General features: G+C 43.0%; 1 protein-coding gene across 2 annotated transcripts in view; it reads right to left on the bottom strand.

Moving 5' to 3' along the window:
• Positions 1 to 19454, bottom strand: part of LOC125467613 (vinculin) — a 110590-nt gene that overhangs the window by 29471 nt on the left and 61665 nt on the right. For both annotated transcript variants that reach the window (XM_048563714.2, XM_048563716.2), the window contains exons 9-13: positions 18741 to 18894; positions 8769 to 8944; positions 8257 to 8447; positions 3538 to 3737; positions 1968 to 2096 (exon numbers count right to left, since the gene is read on the bottom strand). In XM_048563714.2, coding sequence (XP_048419671.1) covers positions 1968 to 2096; positions 3538 to 3737; positions 8257 to 8447; positions 8769 to 8944; positions 18741 to 18894 — 850 coding nt within the window. The remainder of the gene's footprint in view (positions 1 to 1967; positions 2097 to 3537; positions 3738 to 8256; positions 8448 to 8768; positions 8945 to 18740; positions 18895 to 19454) is intronic.

Raw genomic sequence — 19454 nt, forward strand, 5'->3', positions numbered from 1 at the left:
AAGTCCACATTCAGACCATTGGACTATAGGCTCCCAAGGTGAAATAATGAGGTGCTGCACCTCCATTTTCCAGGTGGCATCAGTGTGACACTGGAGGAGGCCCAGGATGGATGTATTGTCCAGTGAGTGGGAGGGGGGAGTTGAAGTGGTTCGCGACTGGAAGGTGTTGCTGTTTGGTCATGAACCAAGTGCAGGTGCAAAGTGGTCTCCAAGCCCCCACTTGGTCTCACTGATGTAGAGGCCACAACGGGAGCAGTGGATGTGCAGGTCAATGTCTGTCTGATGTGGCAGGTTTTTTTGGATCCTTGGATGGAGGTGAGGGAGGAGATATAGGGGTAGGTGTAGCACTTCCTGCAGTTGCAGGGAAAGGTGCCAGAGGTGGCCCTCCACCTCCAAGACTTCCAATTCCCCATTCCTCAACACCTCATCTTCACTCTGGACATCCAATCCCTGTACACTTGTATCCCTCAAGTAGATGGCCTAGAAGATCTCCGCTTCTTCCTTTCCTGCAGGCCCAACCAGTCCCCCTCCACCAACACCCTCATCCACTTAACCAAACTCGTCCTTACCCTGAACAACTTCTCCTTCAACTCCTCCCACATCCTACAGACTAAGCGGGTAGCCATGGAAACCTGCATGGGTCCAACATATCCTACCAAGAGGCAGGATACGTGGAACAGCCCCTCTTCTGTAGCTACACTGGTACTATCCCCCACCTCTTCCTCCGCTACGTGGATGACTGTATCAGCACTGCCTTGTGCTCCCACGCGGAGCTTGAACAGTTCATCCACCGCCTAACACTTTCACCCCAACCTGAAGTTCACCTGGGCCATCTTTGATACCTCCCTCTCCTTCCTGAACCCCTCTGTTTCCATCTCTGGTAACCGCCTCAAAACTGACATCTATTTCAAGCCCAGCGACTCCCACAGCTACTAAGACTACAACTTCTCTCACCCACTTTCCTGCAAGTATGTGATCCCCTACTCCCAATTCCTCTGTCACATCTACTCCAAGATCGGGCATTCCAGTCCCAAACATTCCAAATATCCTCTTACTTCCAGGACCGCAACTTCACCCCGCTTCAGTGGTCAAGATGTTCTTGACCGCATCTCTTGTATTTCCCACACCTCTGCCCTCACATTGCCTTCCCGAAACAAAAACAAAGACGGATACCCCCCTGTCCTCTCATGTCACCCCAGTGACCTCCGGATTCAACCTATCATTCGCCACCACCTCCAATCTGACCCCAAAACCAAGGATAGATTTCCCTCCCCACTCCTATCTGCCTTCCATAGATACCGCTCTCTGTGACTCCCTTGTCCACATTTCCCTTTACCCCCACCACCCCAGCACCTTTTCCCACAACCACAGGAAGTGCTGGGCCTCCTCCAGTGTCACAATGACACCACCCAGAAACTGCAGGAGCAGCACCTCATATTCCACCTTGAGAACCTACAACCCAAAGCTCAATGTGGACCTTATAGTTTCAAAATCTCCTCACCCCCAGCCTCATCTCATGACCAACCCTCCCCCTCATCCCTGCCTCCTTGACCTGACAACTTGTCTACCTTCTCTCTCCCCTACCTGCTCCAACCTCACCTGACCAATCCCCACCATTGCCGACCTGCACTCACCTATCACCACCCCACCCCTCCTCTCTATTAATTTCAGAGCTCCCTTCCCCCTCCCCCATTTCTGAAAGGTCCCGACCTGAAAAGTCAGCTTTCCTGCTTCTCTGATGCTGCCCAGCGTGCTATGTTCCTCCAGCTCCACACTGTTATCTGGCTCCAGCATTTCTTACTATCTCTAGTAAGATTCTCTATCTAGTTTAGTTCACTTATTTAATAAACAAAGATATTTGTTAATTGTTACTGAATACAGCACAACCTCCTTCGAATTTATAGTTTAGACTGTGACATTATCTAAGCAAAATCTCGTTCTATTACTGTGTCAATATTCCCACTTACCTCCTCTCTATTTGGTGCTTCTGGTGGAGCTGTTGCTGCTACAGCAAGCAACTTAATTGGAGTGGTCGTGTCACTAAAAACATCAGATACTTCCTGGGTCATGACTTCTTGCATTTTGCCTTTTAGATCCTAAGTGAGAATAAATGTGACAGAAGTATTATTTTACCTTCAAGGCAAACAAGAATTAAATAGGCCTCACATAAATTAAAACGTAAATGGCATTTGCTGTGGGAATAGGCAAACTCAAATGAACAAGGTGAAAGAAACGTAATGTAAGGGAACAATAATAACACACTAAAACCATTTGAAAAAAACACAGTATTTTGAGGTAAAGACAGACAAAAATACAGTGGTGTCAAACGTTGTAGTAATTACAAAAACAAATAGGATGTATTGCCAGAGAACACTAATCATGTAAAATGAAATGTTGTCATCAAGGGGTTTAAAAATTGAGACCTCAAATTTGATTTACTGGGATGCATGGAGATGAAGGAATCGATTTTGAAGCAGAGAACAAAGATTTACAAGCACGGGATAGACCGCAAAGTAGGGAGTAGTGAAAAAAGTAGTTCTCAAAATTAATTTTGGACAAAACTACAGAGCAGTGACATTTACAGTCAACATCACATGTGCAGTGGCAGAACTGTAGAATTCATCTCCATGTAATAGTACCATACATTGTTCATTGGTAGCCAGTTACAATTGAGGAACTTACCATCTCGTATTTTTCCTGAAAGATTAAAATGTTAATTCACAAGTTATGGGCTAGTACAATACACGGTTTGATTATTCTACTCTGTTAAATAATAGTATACATTCAAACTCTGATCCAGGTAGCTCATGTTTAAAGATCAGGTCATTTGAAATGGTGAAAGGTTCAAAGTTTCAGCATTCTCATGGATGTTTTGTTATACTGCAGGTGAATACGTTTAATGAATGAATTATTGTAAGTACAGAAATATTGTCAGTAAGAACTTGATTCTCACAAAAGCAAAAATGATCCTAGTCAAACAGTGAAGTTATTTTGTGAACAAAATTGTCAAGAATCACAAAAGCAAAATATTGTATCTGAAACGAACATTACACTGGAGAAACTCGGGAGGTCTGGCAGCATCTGTGGAGAAAGAAACAGTTAATGTTTTGAGTCTGGCTTGAATCTTCTTCAGAAGATGGGTCATATAGAGCTCAAAACATTAGCTTTGTTTATCTTTCCACAGCTGCTGCCAGATCTGAGTTTTTCCTCTGCATTCTTTATGTTTGCTTAGAATCATAGCAGAGTATGCAGGGTGTGAAATGCATGTCAAATAACATTAAATACTTCAATGCACCTATAAGACTAAATTGAATCATCAAATGTTGGAAATACTCAGGAGATCTGGTAACATCTATGGAAAGAGAATCAATGTTAATATTTCAGATCATCACCTAGCAACAGAAATATTCTAACAATAAATCACCAATTTGAACTATGCACCAAGCCTGCTTTGATTTCGGATTTGTAACGTTCGCAGTATTTTGCATTTGCGTTTAGTAAAACAAATTGGCCAAATCACATTTTAAGCACTTGTACCTTTAGTGCATCCTGCAATTGTGCAGCAATTGCTCTGGCCTGGGGACTGTCACCTTCACCCCGAGCTGCCAACTCTGCAAGTTGTCCAGCTAGCTGTTCAACTTTGTCACACTTTCCAACAAGTTCCTGGCGATAGGGTCCCATCATTGCATTTGCCAGTCGACGTCCCTCAGCTACAAGTCCACGAATAGCTGCTTGGCCTAATAAAAAGGCAAGTTGTTAAATTAAACAAAATACTAAACTTTAACAGGACCATGTGTTTAGCAAAGCGTCAACCCTTCGATGCTTTGACATTCAAAATGACTGGGTTTCTGAGAAGTGCTGATTGGAATGTAGGAGCTACATCACAATTGGCAATAACACTATAAAAATAAGTTTGGCATCGGGTTGATGGAGAAACCAAGAAGAAAAAATCAGCTCAATCAAGTTCTTGCTCACTTTTCAACAGTTAGTGCTCCACGTTTCGGTGTAGCAGATTCTTTAGTTGTCTCAAGTCTGCATACTGGCAATAACTACATTGGCTTGCTGGCCAGGATTCTGAATAAAATTTTAATCATTTGTCTGAGGCTTGGCTTGGTTTTGGAATTGCTGTGGGCTCACCTAGAGCCACTGTGATCAGGATATTTGTGATGTAATTTTCTACACTCAAGTGGTGATCACGAAGAAAGGGTATCTATCCACTTGCATCAGAAAGCCTTGCAACTCAAAAGCTCCTCTTGCATTTTCTAATGTTAAAATCAGTCGTAGCACCTGTTTGAAGTCCAGCTGAGGTTCAGGTAACTGGCACTGCTACACAAATACATTATTAATCCACCATACCAGAGGGTCTCTAAGCATCTCTAAGAGTTAAACCAAATTCACAGATTTCTGCCCATTGTCTTAACCTAGTCAAAAACCCCAATACAGGTTCTTCTGTTTCTCAAATTGGTGAGTAAAAGCCAGTAGAATTAGAGGCAGCTTTCAGGTTACAATATTCCTCAACTAAATCGATCAATTCTCAGTTTTAGTATCTGATACCTCAGAAAAAGTTAGGTTCCTAATTACAGAAAAGGCTGCAGCTCCACAGGCAGTCAGAACTTTTCATTGTTATTTTGTTTGCCACAATGTCATTTACCTGCAAAAAAAAACTACCATTCTTTCGTGTACTGGGTCCAATCCTTGACGGCAAAATTGAACAAGTCAAGGTTCCCACGTAAAGGTATGATGTCAGAAAATACTTGACCCAACTCAAAGATGACTACTGCAAAGGAGTTTCTTCATGATTGTGCTTTACTCTCATCACGAATGAAATGGCTTTACAGAGCCAGCATCAAGTCAAGTCACCATTTATTTGCACACAAACAGTCCTTGACTACTGTACTGTCTCATGCTGCATCAGACATCATAGTGTTACTATCTCTGACATTCGCCTTTGCGTCAGCCAGGGCACCCCAACTGGACCAGATAAACAGCCCCAATCAGGTAATTCATTCTATTAAGTCAAGCTGGCTGACCATATTACAATCACTACTAAATGCAAACCAGATATCAGCAAGTTTCAGCTTTGTACATATCTCATGAATTGTCTACTGCTTCCATGGACAGATTGCTGAGAAGCCAGAGCATGCATGTTCCTGCATGCTCCAGTAGTGACTACACTGTACAACATTTGAAAATTCTGGAGAATTGCACTGCACTTGCATTCCAGCACAATTAATCCTGCAAGCAGAACTGGTAAATCATAGTTTGTGGAAAGTTTCACATTTACAGGTTTTATCATGATTTTCCATGACTGTGGACATATGCGCCTTTTGAAAATAATTCACAAAGGTACCTTAATAGCACTTGCCAGTGTTGCTGTTAATTAAATATATTCAGAAAATAACGTGAATTTTTGGAAATCCTCTGGATAGTTTGACGGCATTGACATTTTCTACAAGATTAACAGTGTGAAATATATGTTTCTACTCACTGTCTCATTTTGTAACTAGTCAAATATTGATTCATCAATAAGCCTACCTACTAGATGGATTTTATAATTACTTGAAGGTAGTTTTAGTGTGCAATCTATTTTCATTGGTGCAGAGCTCTTTGTAGCTGTATCACCCTTTGCTCTAGTGCACTGCCTCTGCCATTGGTGTTTTCTACCATACAAGTTGCAAAATTGATGAAAGCTGTGCATTTCCTTGGTGCATGCAGAACAGCAGACCTTCCAAAGGCCTTAAATCTGGTTGTAATTCAACCGTTGAGTTTAGGCCAAGAAACTTCATGGATTTCAAAGCTTGGAGTGGTATTTCCTCTATTATCCAGTGGCTGTTCAATGCTAAAAGTCCTTATTTTGTCTGGATAAAGCTTCCATGGATGTGGTTACAAATACCATTTTAGTTCTTGTTTACTAATTCACCATTTGAAAAGTCACAATTGCTTTGCATCTGCTTGCTAAGTGGTCCATGGATTCTTTAGGCTTCTGTCAAAATGACATAATTTCTAATTGATCTATGCAAAAGTTAATTCATTCTGAATTCATCTCCAAATGAACTCTATCTTTTAGAGTTTTTTTTAAAAAGCTCTTCAGCTATTAATCTCTATATGTTAAGTCTGTATAAACATTCATTTCCAATTGGTAAGCAAATCTTAGAGCTTTTCTGTACAGAACACATAAATCTCGAAATCATAGCTGAATACTGTTTGAATATTTTACATCGATAGGTTGCCTTCTTTGTCCCAACTTAAGGCATCTGTGTGAAAATTTCAAAAATGTGTCTCAGATCTTCCTTGGCTATCCATCTGGCACATAGATTTTTCCAGCTGCTGCTTTAAAACTGTCCTTCTCACAAAGAAACTGTAGCATTTTAAGATTATTTGAAGTTTAAACTTCAATTTAAATAATTAATGTTCCAGGAACATTCTAGCAATATTAGTATAAGGCTTAGGAGCAAAAGTAGGCCATTTAGTCTATCAAGTCAACTGCACTATTGAATGAGGTTATGACTCAACTGATAATCCTCAACTCCACTTGCCTACCTTTTCCCCATAACTCTTCATTCCCTTGCTGATTGAAAATATATCAATCTGAACCTTAAATATTCTTAGTGACCCAATCTGTACACTCCTCAAAAATTCGCAATAGTCAATCTCAAGAAGCTTGCTTCTCCAGATATAGATTATTTTTACAAATTCCTTCATGAGATGTGGATATCATTAACTATGCCAACATTTAGTGTCCATAATATACAATTGCTCTCAAAGAAGTTATAAGCTGCCTCCCTGAATCTCTGCACTCCTTGGGGTATTGGGTTAGCCACGGTACTGTCAAGAATGGAGTCTGAGGATTTTGATCAGTGACAGTAAAAGAACAGCATATAGTTACATGTCATGATGGTGAGTGGCTTGGAGGGAAACTTGCAGGTGGTGGTGTTTCCATGCATTTGCCACTCTTGTTCTAAGTGGTAGAGATCACAAGTTTACATGGTGCTGTTGAAGAAGCCTTGTTAAGTTACTGCAACCTATCTTGCTCATAGTACATACTGTGCAACAGTGAAGAGAATCAATGTTGAAGGCCAATCTGATTGGGCAGTTTTGTTCCAAAGGGTATTGAATGTTGTCGGGAGTTGCACTAATCCAGACAAGCCAAGTATAGTTATGACACTCTGAACTTGCACCATAGAAACGGTAGACAAGTACAGGGGAGAAGGTGTGTTCAGTGCTGTAGAACTCCCAGCGTCTGGCCTCTTGTAGCCACAGTATTAAAACAGCTAGACCCGTTCAGTTACTGGTCAATGGTAACCTCAAGGACATTAATAGTTTGGCATTACCTTTGCTGAATTCCCACATGTAACACAGATATACATGTTTAACAACATAATTTCAAAGCATGTTGATAATAAAAAAAAGGCCTTGGCAGTAGTTTTAAACTATAAGGCAGTGGACAGTGTAGAACTTCAAACGGACTTGGATAAGTTGCCAAAGTTGTTGGATAGAGATGGAGAAGGAAGGATTTAAGAGAATAGCTTCAATAGTCAGTAATTTCGGTTAGGAAGGTAGTTTGTAGAAGTTGGATCTGTTTTCCTTGGAGTGGAGAAGACCAAGAAGAGACCTGATTGCAGCATTCTCAATCATGAGATTCTGACAAAATAAATAGGGACAGGACATTCTCAACCTTTTTGATGGGTGGCAATGAGGGGGCACATATTTGAACTAATTAATAAAAGCAGAAGTGATATGACAAAATCTTTAACTGAAGTTGTTCGGGTCTGAAATGCATTACCCAAGGGTGGTGGAGGCAGGATCAATGGTACTATTCCAAAAGAAATTAGTTGTTATTTGGAATGGAACAATATGCAAGATTATGGTGAGAAATCTGAAGAATGGCAGTGAGATTTTTGTTCAGACAGCCATGGGGTTGAAAGTCTTTTTGTGCACTGCAACAATCCTGACAGTGATCATTTCTTTCCAGAGTACAAAACACAAAATTTAAGTGCCACCTGTGGGATGTATTTTTGACTTCAGATGGGAACTCTATGTGACTACAGCTGAAGTGCCAAGTTTCAATATTTCTAACTGGTTGAATCATGTTAATTTAACACTGATAAGGGTTGAGAAGGCAAATTTAATACTGCTTTCATCTACAGAGTGACACAAATCAAGTTAAATGCATTGCACCCTGCAAGTGAGAAACATGCATTTCAGAAACATGAATTATCACTCATTCAACATTTCCAAAAATTTCAATGGACTAACCCACACCACGCCCATCAACAGTAGGATTATCAATCCAGCGCTGGGCTTGCTCGATTTTGCCTTCCAAATTGACTGCTGCTTTTACAGGCCTACTATTGGCCACTGCTCGATTTGCCTTAGTCTGCAAATTCTGTAGTGTGGTAGCAATTTGCTTTGCCAAAGCACGTGCTTCTGGAGTATCACCTTTACCTCTGCAAATCAGGAAACAGGATCACAACTATGCTCTAAACGTAAAACAACAGTGTTTACAAAAATGAAGCTAAATGCACATAAACGTGAATACTGATATTTCAAACATCTGAATAATGCCACAACAATTTAAAGGAAATTTAAGCAGAATTGTTAACAGTACATGTTCAGAGCAAGTTTAATTATTATCAACTGAATCAAGACAACATTTATTAACTGAAGTGAAAATCTCCTGCTGAAAGGACAAGACCTAATAGATTCAAGTAAATAAACTTATAATAATAATCAATTAGCCTTCAGCTAGCCATTTCTGGAATACATACTGCCTTTTTAGGTCAGACAGCTTAGCTGTCAATGCTCCAATTTCATTAATCGAACGTAGTATATCATCCCGTTCTTTGGGGTCTTCACAAAGATCTGCAATTCTCTTAGCTTCTGTTAAAATACCACGTACATGCTCTTCTCCTTCAGGGCCTCCATGTGGATCTGCCAGCCAGCTCTAAACAAAAGTTAAATCCACTCAGCATGTGAAAACAAATTTCAAGACAGAACATGTATATTTTATGATACTGTGTTCCTTGGCTACTTGTCACCATATAGTATACTGTTCTTATACTAGTCATAGATTCAGCTTGTTTCTGGTGGTAGGGGCCACTCAGCTTAAACACTGAGCGTAGAAAATCTGAGAAGCTGACCAATTGGCCCTTGGAGTCTGCTCTGCCATTTATTAAGATCATGGCTGAACATCAAAAGCTTCTTCCCACATATCTTTTTACCCCCTTAACCCCAAGTACCATTTTTAACTCATTCTTGAGATCATACAATGCCTTGCCCTCGAGTGGTTTCCGGAGTAGCCATTTTCACAGGTTCACCACCTCATCTCAGTACTACATGGTACACTCTATCTTCTTAAGCAGAGACCCCAGTTCTGGACCCTCTCTTCAGGACCATCCTTCCTGCAACTATCCTCTCTAGTTCTGCTCAAATTTTATAGGTTCCTATGATATTGCCCCTGAATGTTTTGAATTTCAGCAAATATAGTCACAGAATAGATCACAGAATCTCTACAATGTGGAAACAGACTCTTCAACCCAACAAGCCCACACCGACCCTCAGAGCATCCCACCCAGACACATTCCCCTGTAACCCAACTAATCTACACATTCCTGAATACTTCAGACAATTTGGCATGGCAAATTCATCTATCCTGCATGTCTTTCAACTGTGGGTGGAAACCGGAGCACCTGGAGAAAACAGTCGCAGGGAAAAGTGTGCAAACTCCACACAGACAGTCGCAAGCGGGTGGAATCAAACCAGGGTCCCTTGTGCTTTGGGGCAGCAATGCTAACCACTGAGCCATTGTACCACCCCAAATATGACCTTAACCTGTTCCACTTCTACTCATACACCAGGAAGTCAGTCTGATCACTTTCATTCCAGCTGCGGTCTCACCAAGGACCTGTTCAATTGCAGCAAGATATGTCTGCTCCTGCATTCAAAACCTCTTGCTGTGAAGGCTAACATACCATATGCCTTCTTGATCACCTGTTGTAGCCCTCCTAAACACGGCCATTTCTAGGGCCACTTCCTTAACTACTCTGGCTTGTAGAATATCAGGCCTTCAATCTGCCTCCAATCCCATCAATTTCCCCATCATTAATTCCTTAATAACAAAGATTTCCTTCATTTTCTCTCACTTAACTCCGAACTCAACATTTCTGGTGTCTATTATTTGTATTCTCCTATGTGAAGGTCGAACCAAACTGTATATTTAATTACAAAAACAAAGTTGCTGGAAAAGCTCAGCAGGTCCGTCAGCATCTGTGAAGGAAAAAACAGTTAACGTTTCGGATCCAATGACCCTTCCTTAGAACTCAGGTTACTGGACCCGAAACCTTAACTGTTTTCTCCTCCACAGATGCTGCCAGATCTGCTGAGCTTTTCCAGACAATTTCTTTTTGTTCCTGATTTACAGCATTTGAAGTTCTTTTGGTTTCTATTTTATATATTTAATTAGGCAGCCATTACTTAGTTCCACATAATAAATTTGCCCGTTTCTGACTCTTGTCCTGCCTTTGGACACTTCAGCCAGTTTGTGCACAAAAAACACACCCAAGTGTGAGTAGCAAGTAGATGAAGGGACACCAAATTTATTTGCAGTTCCACTATTCCTTAATAAAACATTACATAAGCATTTCCCAACTTCCCACAATATGTATTCTTTGTTTGAGAAAGGATATTACCCACAAGGCCGCATGAGTCTGAGCTGAGCTGTTGAACTCTTTCTCCAACTTAAAGCTGACTCTCTTTCCATGAAAATAAAATGTGAGGCTGGATGAACACAGCAGGCCCAGCAGCATCTCAGGAGCACAAAAGATGACGTTTCGGGCCTAGACCCTTCATCAGAGAGGGGGATGGGGTGAGGGTTCTGGAATAAATAGGGAGAGAGGGGGAGGCGGACCAAAGATGGAGAGAAAAGAAGATAGGTGGAGAGGAGAGTATAGGTGGGGAGGTAGGGAGGGGATAGGTCAGTCCAGGGAAGACGGACAGGTCAAGGAAGTGGGATGAGGTTAGTAGGTAGGAGATGGAGGTGCGGCTTGGGGGTGGGAGGAAGGGATGGGTGAGAGAAAGAACAGGTTAGGGAGGCAGAGACAGGTTGGACTGGTTTTGGGATGCAGTGGGTGGAGGGGAAGAGCTGGGCTGGTTGTGTGGTGCAGTGGGGGGAGGGGACGAACTGGGCTGGTTTTGGGATGCGGTGGGGGAAGGGGAGATTTTGAAGCTGGTGAAGTCCACAATGATACCATTGGGCTGCAGGGTTACCAAGCGGAATATGATTTGCTGTTCCAACAACCTTCGGGTGGCATCGTTGTGGCACTGCAAGAGGCCCATGATGGACATGTCATCTAAAGAATGGGAGGGGGAGTGGAAATGGGTTGCGACTGGGAGGTGCAGTTGTTTATTGCGAACCGAGCGGCGGTGTTCTGCAAAGCGGTCCCCAAGCCTCCGCTTGGTTTCCCCAATGTAGAGGTAGCCACACTGGGTACAGTGGATGCAGTATACCACATTGGCAGATGTGCAGGTGAACCTCTGCTTAATATAGAAAGTCATCTTGGGGCCTGGGATAGGGTGAGGGAGGTGGTGTGGGGGCAAGTGTAGCATTTCCTGCGGTTGTAGGGGAAGGTGCCGGGTGTGGTGGGGTTGGAAGGCTGTGTGGAGCGAACAAGGGAGTCACGGAGAGAGTGGTCTCTCTGGAAAGCAGACAAGGGTGAGGATGAAAAAAATGTCTTGGGTGGTGGGGTCAGATTGTAGATGGCGGAAGTGTCGGAGGATGATGCGTTGTATCCGGAGGTTGGTGGGGTGGTGAGAGAGAATGAGGGGGATCTTCTTTGGGCGGTTGTGGTGGGGGCGGGGTGCGAGGGATGTGTTGCAGGAAATGCGGGAGACGCGGTCAAGGGCGTTCTCGACCACTGTGGGGGGGAAAGTTGCGGTCCTTGAAGAACTTGGACATCTGGGATGTGCGGGAGTGGAATGCCTCATCGTTGGAGCAGATGCGGCGGAGGCGGAGGAATTGGGAATAGGGGAAGGAATTTTTGCAGGAGGGTGGGTGGGAGGAGGTGTATTCTAGGTAGCTGTGGGAGTCGGTGGGCTTGAAATGGACATCAGTTACAAGCTGGTTGCCTGAGATGGAGACTGAGAGGTCCAGGAAGGTGAGGGATGTGCTGGAAATGGCCCAGGTGAACTGAAGGTTGGGGTGGAAAGTGTTGGTGAAGTGGATGAACTGTTCCATGAAGGCAGGTCTCACCAGTCAGGGTGGATCATCTTGGGTTGCTGCAAAATCTTCTGCCATGGGTCATCTTAAGGCTGAGAGTTTTCACTGAGGGGGTGGCTTCCAGATGTTTGTTCTTATCCCCTTCTCTCCCCAGATCTTCTCAATGTTCTCTGGCCTTCTGCTAATGGATCATGCCAACATTCTTCACAGCTAGTATGCCAGGGGTGTATAGCGCATGTCCTTGGGCACTGGCTGGAAATCCAAGTGCCAGAAAGCCCAATGGAAATGTCTCCAATGCACAAAACTTAGTTGAAACCAGCTCCCTGATCTTTCTGACCCCTTTGATGTTGGTCTCTTACAGATCTCTGTGACCAATTGCTACTGGCTATTGTTTAATTTAGTTTGGTCAAGTTTCTTTCAGGCCAGATTTCGCCAGCTGTGTTAACTTAGGATACTCAATTTCAGGCCTGTGGTTGCTCAACTACATGATTGAAGGGGACCTACATTTGTCTTCACCAATCTTTTTCTCTTCACGTACCGAGAAAAAAAGCTTCCAGGTCTTTTTTAATGTTCCCAGTAGACTTACCCTCGTCGTCTATATTCACTTTCATAATTAAGCCCCTTATCCCTCTGCTGAATTCTAAACTGCCTCAAATCCTCGTCGCACTGTGCTTATGGCTTTGAGCTTCGCATGAATAGAAATACAATTCAAAAACAGATTATAATTGGTCTGTGTCAGCATTTACAATTAATGCCAACAAGTAGATCTGATCACATTTAACCATAAATTCACATTTCCTTTCACCTGCCATTTTTCAGCCAACTGTAAAATTGATTCTTGGTTTGAGTGTTTTAGGCTCAGCCACTAACCTCCAACTGAGCAATGTAATCCCACATTCATCTTGTACTTCCATGACCTCAATCCCATTGCATTCCCCCTCTGAGAACATCAACATACAGAATACTTCTAGCTTGTTCAGTTTCTCTGGCTCCTCTATACATGTCAGTGCTAGAAATGCTAGCCTCTAGGTAAAGCTAGGCAAAGAACAGTTCCAGAAGGAGCCCCAGGTTCAAGTCTCAACTGCTCCAGACAAGTTCAGGGATGTTTTGACACAAGTTGATCAAATGAAAAATTTGTGTTATTGCACTACCCCGATGGACAGTGCTTTCTAATTTTTTTTTTTGTTAATTGCATAGGTGATTTGGTGGTATCAAATTGAGAGAATTGTTGACTTATATGATTCTTCAGAGCCCTTGCAGCATGGTAGTAATGTCCCTTCTTCTAAGTCAGGAGGTCAATGTTCAAGTTCCACCTGCTCCAGCAGTGCGAGATAGCTGTCTTTATTTTTGATAAGCAGAGCAGCTAACTTGTCCTTCAGGAGCTCATTCCTCACAACTTACGCCTCATGGAAATCCCTTCCAATTTTCTTTCACATGGCTCAGCAGGTTTTCTTGTTCAGCACACCATCCACTACTTTCCCTTTATTCACTGCCTGAATATGGCTTGCCATGGAGGTGCCAGTGTTGGACTGGGGTAGACAAAGCCAGAAATTACATCACACCAGGTTATAGTCCAACAGGTTTATTTGAAAACACAAGCGTTCAGAGGCTCAGTCCTCCTTCAGATGTTACTGAGCGAGGTCATATCAAACACAGAATTTCTAAGTAAAAGATCAAAAGGTTCACACCTTTGATGAGGATGTAACTGACATTCCATTTTACCACCAGGAAGTGGGAGATCCTGTTGCAAAGTACGATACGCAGGAGTTCTTCCACTTTCCATTGGGAACCATGGACAGAGGGTAACAGATGCAGCAGTCCCATGCAAACCTAGGTTAAGGTGGTTCACAGACTCCCAGCCCAAGTGTTTATTTTGAAGACCCATGGACCACATGTATGTTGGTTGAGGAGAGTCGCATCCTCACTATTTATTGAAAAACTTGTGCCTGTCGTTTAGGTTGTAAATCAGCCCCTCCTCCTATCCTTGGGAGGAGGATAGGACAAATCAGAAGACCACCTTGTGGGTGTGGTCAAAGTGGCTATCAACAAGTTCAGGCAGCAGGCCACAAGGGGGTCAGCCTCCAGCTGCCTGCTCCTCCTCTCCAAATACGTTCATGCCTGGATGAACTTAGAGAAAGCATGCAGTGTCCATCAGTACTTACAAAGCCTTTGGAGATAGGTGGGCACGGTCAGGGTTTGTGTACATTATTTCCTAGTACAACTCCATTTAATTTCATCACCTCTCTTCCTACCTTCCCTTATTGTTATGGTTGCACTGCCTCTGGTGGACTTCAGCCAATCAAGTACATACTGGTGCCTGGACTGGAGGGCTTATCTTATGAAGAGAGGTTGACTGAGCTCGGTCTCTTTTCATTAGAGAAAAGGAGGAGGAGAGGGGACCTAATTGAGGTATACAAGATAATGAGGGGCATAGATAGAGTTGATAGCCAGAGACTGTTTCCCAGGGCAGAAATGGCTAGCACGAGGGGTCATAGTTTTAAGCTGGTTGGAGGAAAGTATAGAGGGGATGTCAAAGGCGGGTTCTTTACACAGAGAGTTGAGAGAGCATGGAATGCGTTGCCAGCAGCAGTTGTGGAAGCAAGGTCATTGGGGTCATTTAAGAGACTGCTGGACATGCATATGGTCACAGAAATTTGAGGGTGCATACATGAGGATCAATGGTCGGCACAACATTGTGGGCTGAAGGGCCTGTTCTGTGCTGTACTGTTCTATGTTCTATACTATACTCACTGCTCACCTTGTGGTCTCCTGTACATTGGGAAGGCAAAAGGCAGACTGGGTGACTACTTTGTTGAATACCTATGCTCAACATGTGCAACTAATTCTGAGCTTCCAGTTTCCTGCCACTTCAATACACCAGAGTTCCAAACTCAACATTTGTCTCAGTGCTGCTGCAGTGCTCCAGCAAGGCTCAACACAAGTTGGAAGAATATCATCTTATCATACACCTATGCACCTTACAGCCTTTATGACTCAGTGTAATAATTTCCACAACGTGCATTGTACAGTCAACCCATTTTCAACTATTCAAACTTCTCCTCAGCATCCTACTTAGTGTTTCTCTCTCTCAGCTATCACTATTTGTTTATTCTTTTCTCTCTCTAAGAGCTCTATTTCAAATACTCTATTCACTCACCAACCCCCACTCCCATTAATGGCATAAATATCATCTTTAACGTCATCTTCTTGGAACAAGACCTGGTCCCATGGTGACCCAACACTGAAGAGGCCCAACTAAACTGGCCACAAGACCCCCGGAACACCTAAGGCCATGGCTGGTGCCCAGGATCTGACTGGGAGCATACATTTTCCATCTGGAGCAGACTTCCCTCACTGGATCGAACGGGCGTAGCTATCTATCCATCAAACATGGGAGGCGTGCTAGATTTCAGGTGAGTCTGAAACGATGGGACTTCAAGTACCCCACCCCAGCATACTACTGGCAAATGTCCAAGCCACTGAAAACAAGATAGGTGACCTTAAGAGCGCAACTCCCCTTCTGAAAGGGAAATGAGAGACTGCTGTGTGCTCCGTTTTACAGATACATATCTCACTCCTGCTAACCTGCCCTACCTTACAACCCGAGGGTTTCTCAGTTCACCAAACAGACCTTTCAGTATCCTCAAGGCAAGGGGTGGTAGGGTCTGCCTCTTCAACACCTCCTGGCATTCAGACATAGCGACCCTGGCAAGTTACTGCTCCTCCTAGCTATAATGTCTTGTAGTAAAGTAACTTCGCTATGTGCTCTGCAAGTTAACTGCCACTATTCTGACAGCAGTCTACACCACAGGGAAGTGAAGAGTGCACTTGATATAGTATACCATGCAACAAACACACCAACAGTCTTAACATGTAATACCCCGAAGCCTTGTTCATCATAGCGAGTGACGTCAACAGTCCAGCCTCAAGAATGTGCCAAAGTATCATCAATATGTTTGCTGCCCCACTAGAGGTCTGAACATGCTTGGCCATTGCTATACAACTGTCAAAAGATGCTGGCTGCCCCGTCCCCACCCGCATATCAGATCACAACGCTATCCTCCTCCTTCTGGTTTGCAAGCAGAAATCAAAGCCCGAAGAAAAAGTACAGGAAATAGTGCAGCACTGGTCGGAGGCAACAGAAGGTCTTCTATGAGATTGCTTACAGTCAGTGAATTGGTCCATATTCAAGACCTTAGTGGCCAACCTAAATACTATTGCAGAGTTCATTAGTAAAACATGTACATGACTGTATGCCAAAGTTAATTTGAAATGTTCCCCAACCAGTAACCATGGCTGAACTAGGAGATCTACTCCCCACTCAAGTCCAGGTCTGAGGTGTACAGGTCAGGCAACCCTGGCTGATATTGGATATCCAGGTACCCACTTTGTAAAGCTATCAGAAATGATAATGGGCAATACCAAACTAAGCTTGAGTCCTAGACTAACCACAGGGCCACAGTTTGTGACAAGGATTTGACAACATAACGGGCTACAAAGTTAAGTCGAACAGAATCGCAGGCAACAATACATTCCTGCCTGATGAGCTCAATGCATTCTACGCTTACTTTGAACAGGTGGTGAGTTAAACAAAGTCACCAATCCCAACAGCCTCAGAATGAGCAAATGGTCACTGCTGCAGTTACTGGTTCAGCCTTCTTTGAGGGTGAACTCATGTAAAGCATCTGGCCCAGATGGAGTCCCCGGATCCTGCATGGACCAGCTGGTGGGAGTACTCACAGACATCTTCAACCACTCCTTACTACATTCTGAAGTTTCCAACTGCTTCAAGACGACCATCATCATCATCCCAGTGCCAAAGAAAAATCATGCAGCGTGCCTCAATGACTACCACCTGGTGGCTCTTACCTCCATAAATTATGAAATGCTTTGGAAGTTAATCACGGCTCACACCAACCATCATCCAGCTGACTAAATTGCCTCGATCTTTTGCAATTTGCCTACCAGGATACCTGTGTCAGGTTCCAACTTATTTACTACAGCTCTGCCCTCAACACAATAATTCTGAATAAACTCATCTCTCAACTTCAAGACGTACGATTCTCGTCTCCCCCCCCACTGCAAGTGGATCCTCGACTTCCCAATCCATAGACTACAGTCAATAAGAACGAAGGACAAAACCTTCTCCCAGCGTAATCCTCAACAGCAGTGCCCCTCAAGGCTGTGTACTCCGCTCCTACTTATATACCCTTATATACATGTGTGTGGCTCAATTCTGCCTTAATTCTGTTTACAAGTTCATTGACAACACCACCATTATAGATCAGATCTCTACCAACAACAAAACAGAATACAGTAAAGAGACTGAGTGTTAAGCAGCATGGTGTTAAAGTAACAAGTTCTCCATCAATGTGAGCGTCAATAAAATGAAGGAGCTTGTCAATGACTTCAGGAAGCAGAATGGAGGGCACATCCCTATCTGCAAAAGGTGAAACATGAGGTGTTCAAATTCTTCGGAGTGATGATGATCAACCATCAGTCCTGGTCCACCCACATCAACGCAACGGTCAAGAAAGCACAGCAACATCTCTACTGCTTCAGAAGGCTAAGAAAATGTCAGCACGTCCACAAAGACATTTAGCAATTTTTAATAGATGCACCATAAAAAGCATCCTATCTGGGTGCATTACAGCATGGTATGGCAACTCATCTTCAAGACCGCAAGAAACTAGAGTCATGAACACATTCCAGAGATAGCAGGAACTGCCGATGCTGGAGGATCTGAGATAACACTGAAGAAGAGTCTCAACCCGAAAATGCAAATGTTCCTGCTCCTCTGATGCTGCTTGACCTGCTGTATTGATCCAGCTTCACACCGTGTTATGAACACATTCCAGTCCACCACATAAACCAACCTTCCATCCTTTGACTTCATCTATACTTCCCCAACTTTGGGAAAGCAACTAACATAATAAAAGACCCCTCCCACCCCAGTTTAACTCTCTTTCAGAAGATATAGAGGTTTGAATACATAAACTAATAGATTCAACAACAACTTCTTTCCTGCTGTTATCAGACTTTTGAATGGATGTCTCAAATATGCATTCTGATCTGTCACTATGCACCTTCTCTGCAGTTGAACACTGTTTTGAACTCTGTTCTGCCAACTAGATGGCCTTTGAATGGTACCAGTGTCTACAGCATGCAAAACAACCCTTTTCACCTGCACCTTGGTACATGTAACAACAATAAATCAACAACATTTTCCATCTATTTTCAGTTCTGACAAAGGGGCGCTGAACTGGAAACGCTGAGTGTTTTTCTCTCTACAGATACTGCCAGACCCACTGCATTTATCCAGCACACTGTTTTTGTCCCAGGAATTACACTTCTTTTTTCTAACAGATCCCACAAATTCCAAGCAAGCACAAGAAACAGGAATCAGGTTCCTATGTAGTGGAGAAGTAAATTCAAAATTATGAACCTGTTAAAACAAAATTCCAGCAAAAATTTTTGAAGAGCTCCTATCTAATGACACATTTCTTAAGAATTATATTGACATTACCTGAGCAGCATCTATTTTCTTGGCAATGGCCTGTTTTGAATTTGTCATTGCCTCCAGCTTCCTGGCCGCATTCTCCACCTTAGCTGTTAACATATCGAGTCCTTGAGATACTTGCTGTGCTTTTTGCATGGCAATAGGTGTGGCACCTTGACCTCTACTCATTGAAAAAAACCAAATTGTATTAGCACCATCTCACATCTATTTGCACACACTGATATATACTACAGAAATTGACTTTACATATTTTAAGCAGGGCCACATGTATGAAAGCAGTAAATGGAGCTGAAAGAGACCTATACAGGGTGCTTGTACACAGATCATTAAAACATGCTTTAAAGGAGTACAGAAAATAATCCAAAAGGCTAATGGAATGTCTATCTTTATAAATAAGCAACAAATAGGGATGCAGCAGTGTAGTCGTAATGTCACTGAACTAGTAACCAGAACACCAAGCTATGGTTTTGGAGATGCAAGTCTGAATCATACCATGGCAAAAGATGAAATTTGAATTCAATAAAAAAAAAACTGCTATTAAAAAGATGGTCTAATGGTGACCACTGTTGATGGTAGTACAATATCTGGTGCACCGATATCTTTTATGCAAGGAAAAATCTAATCCTTACTGTGACTCCAGACCTTAAACTACATGATCGACTTAACCAAATGCGAGGCTAGCCAGTAACATCCACACGCCATGCATGAATAGAATTAATA

This window comes from Stegostoma tigrinum, chromosome 37 (genome assembly GCF_030684315.1).
Source record: "Stegostoma tigrinum isolate sSteTig4 chromosome 37, sSteTig4.hap1, whole genome shotgun sequence".
NCBI classification, from domain to species: Eukaryota; Metazoa; Chordata; class Chondrichthyes; order Orectolobiformes; family Stegostomatidae; genus Stegostoma; species Stegostoma tigrinum.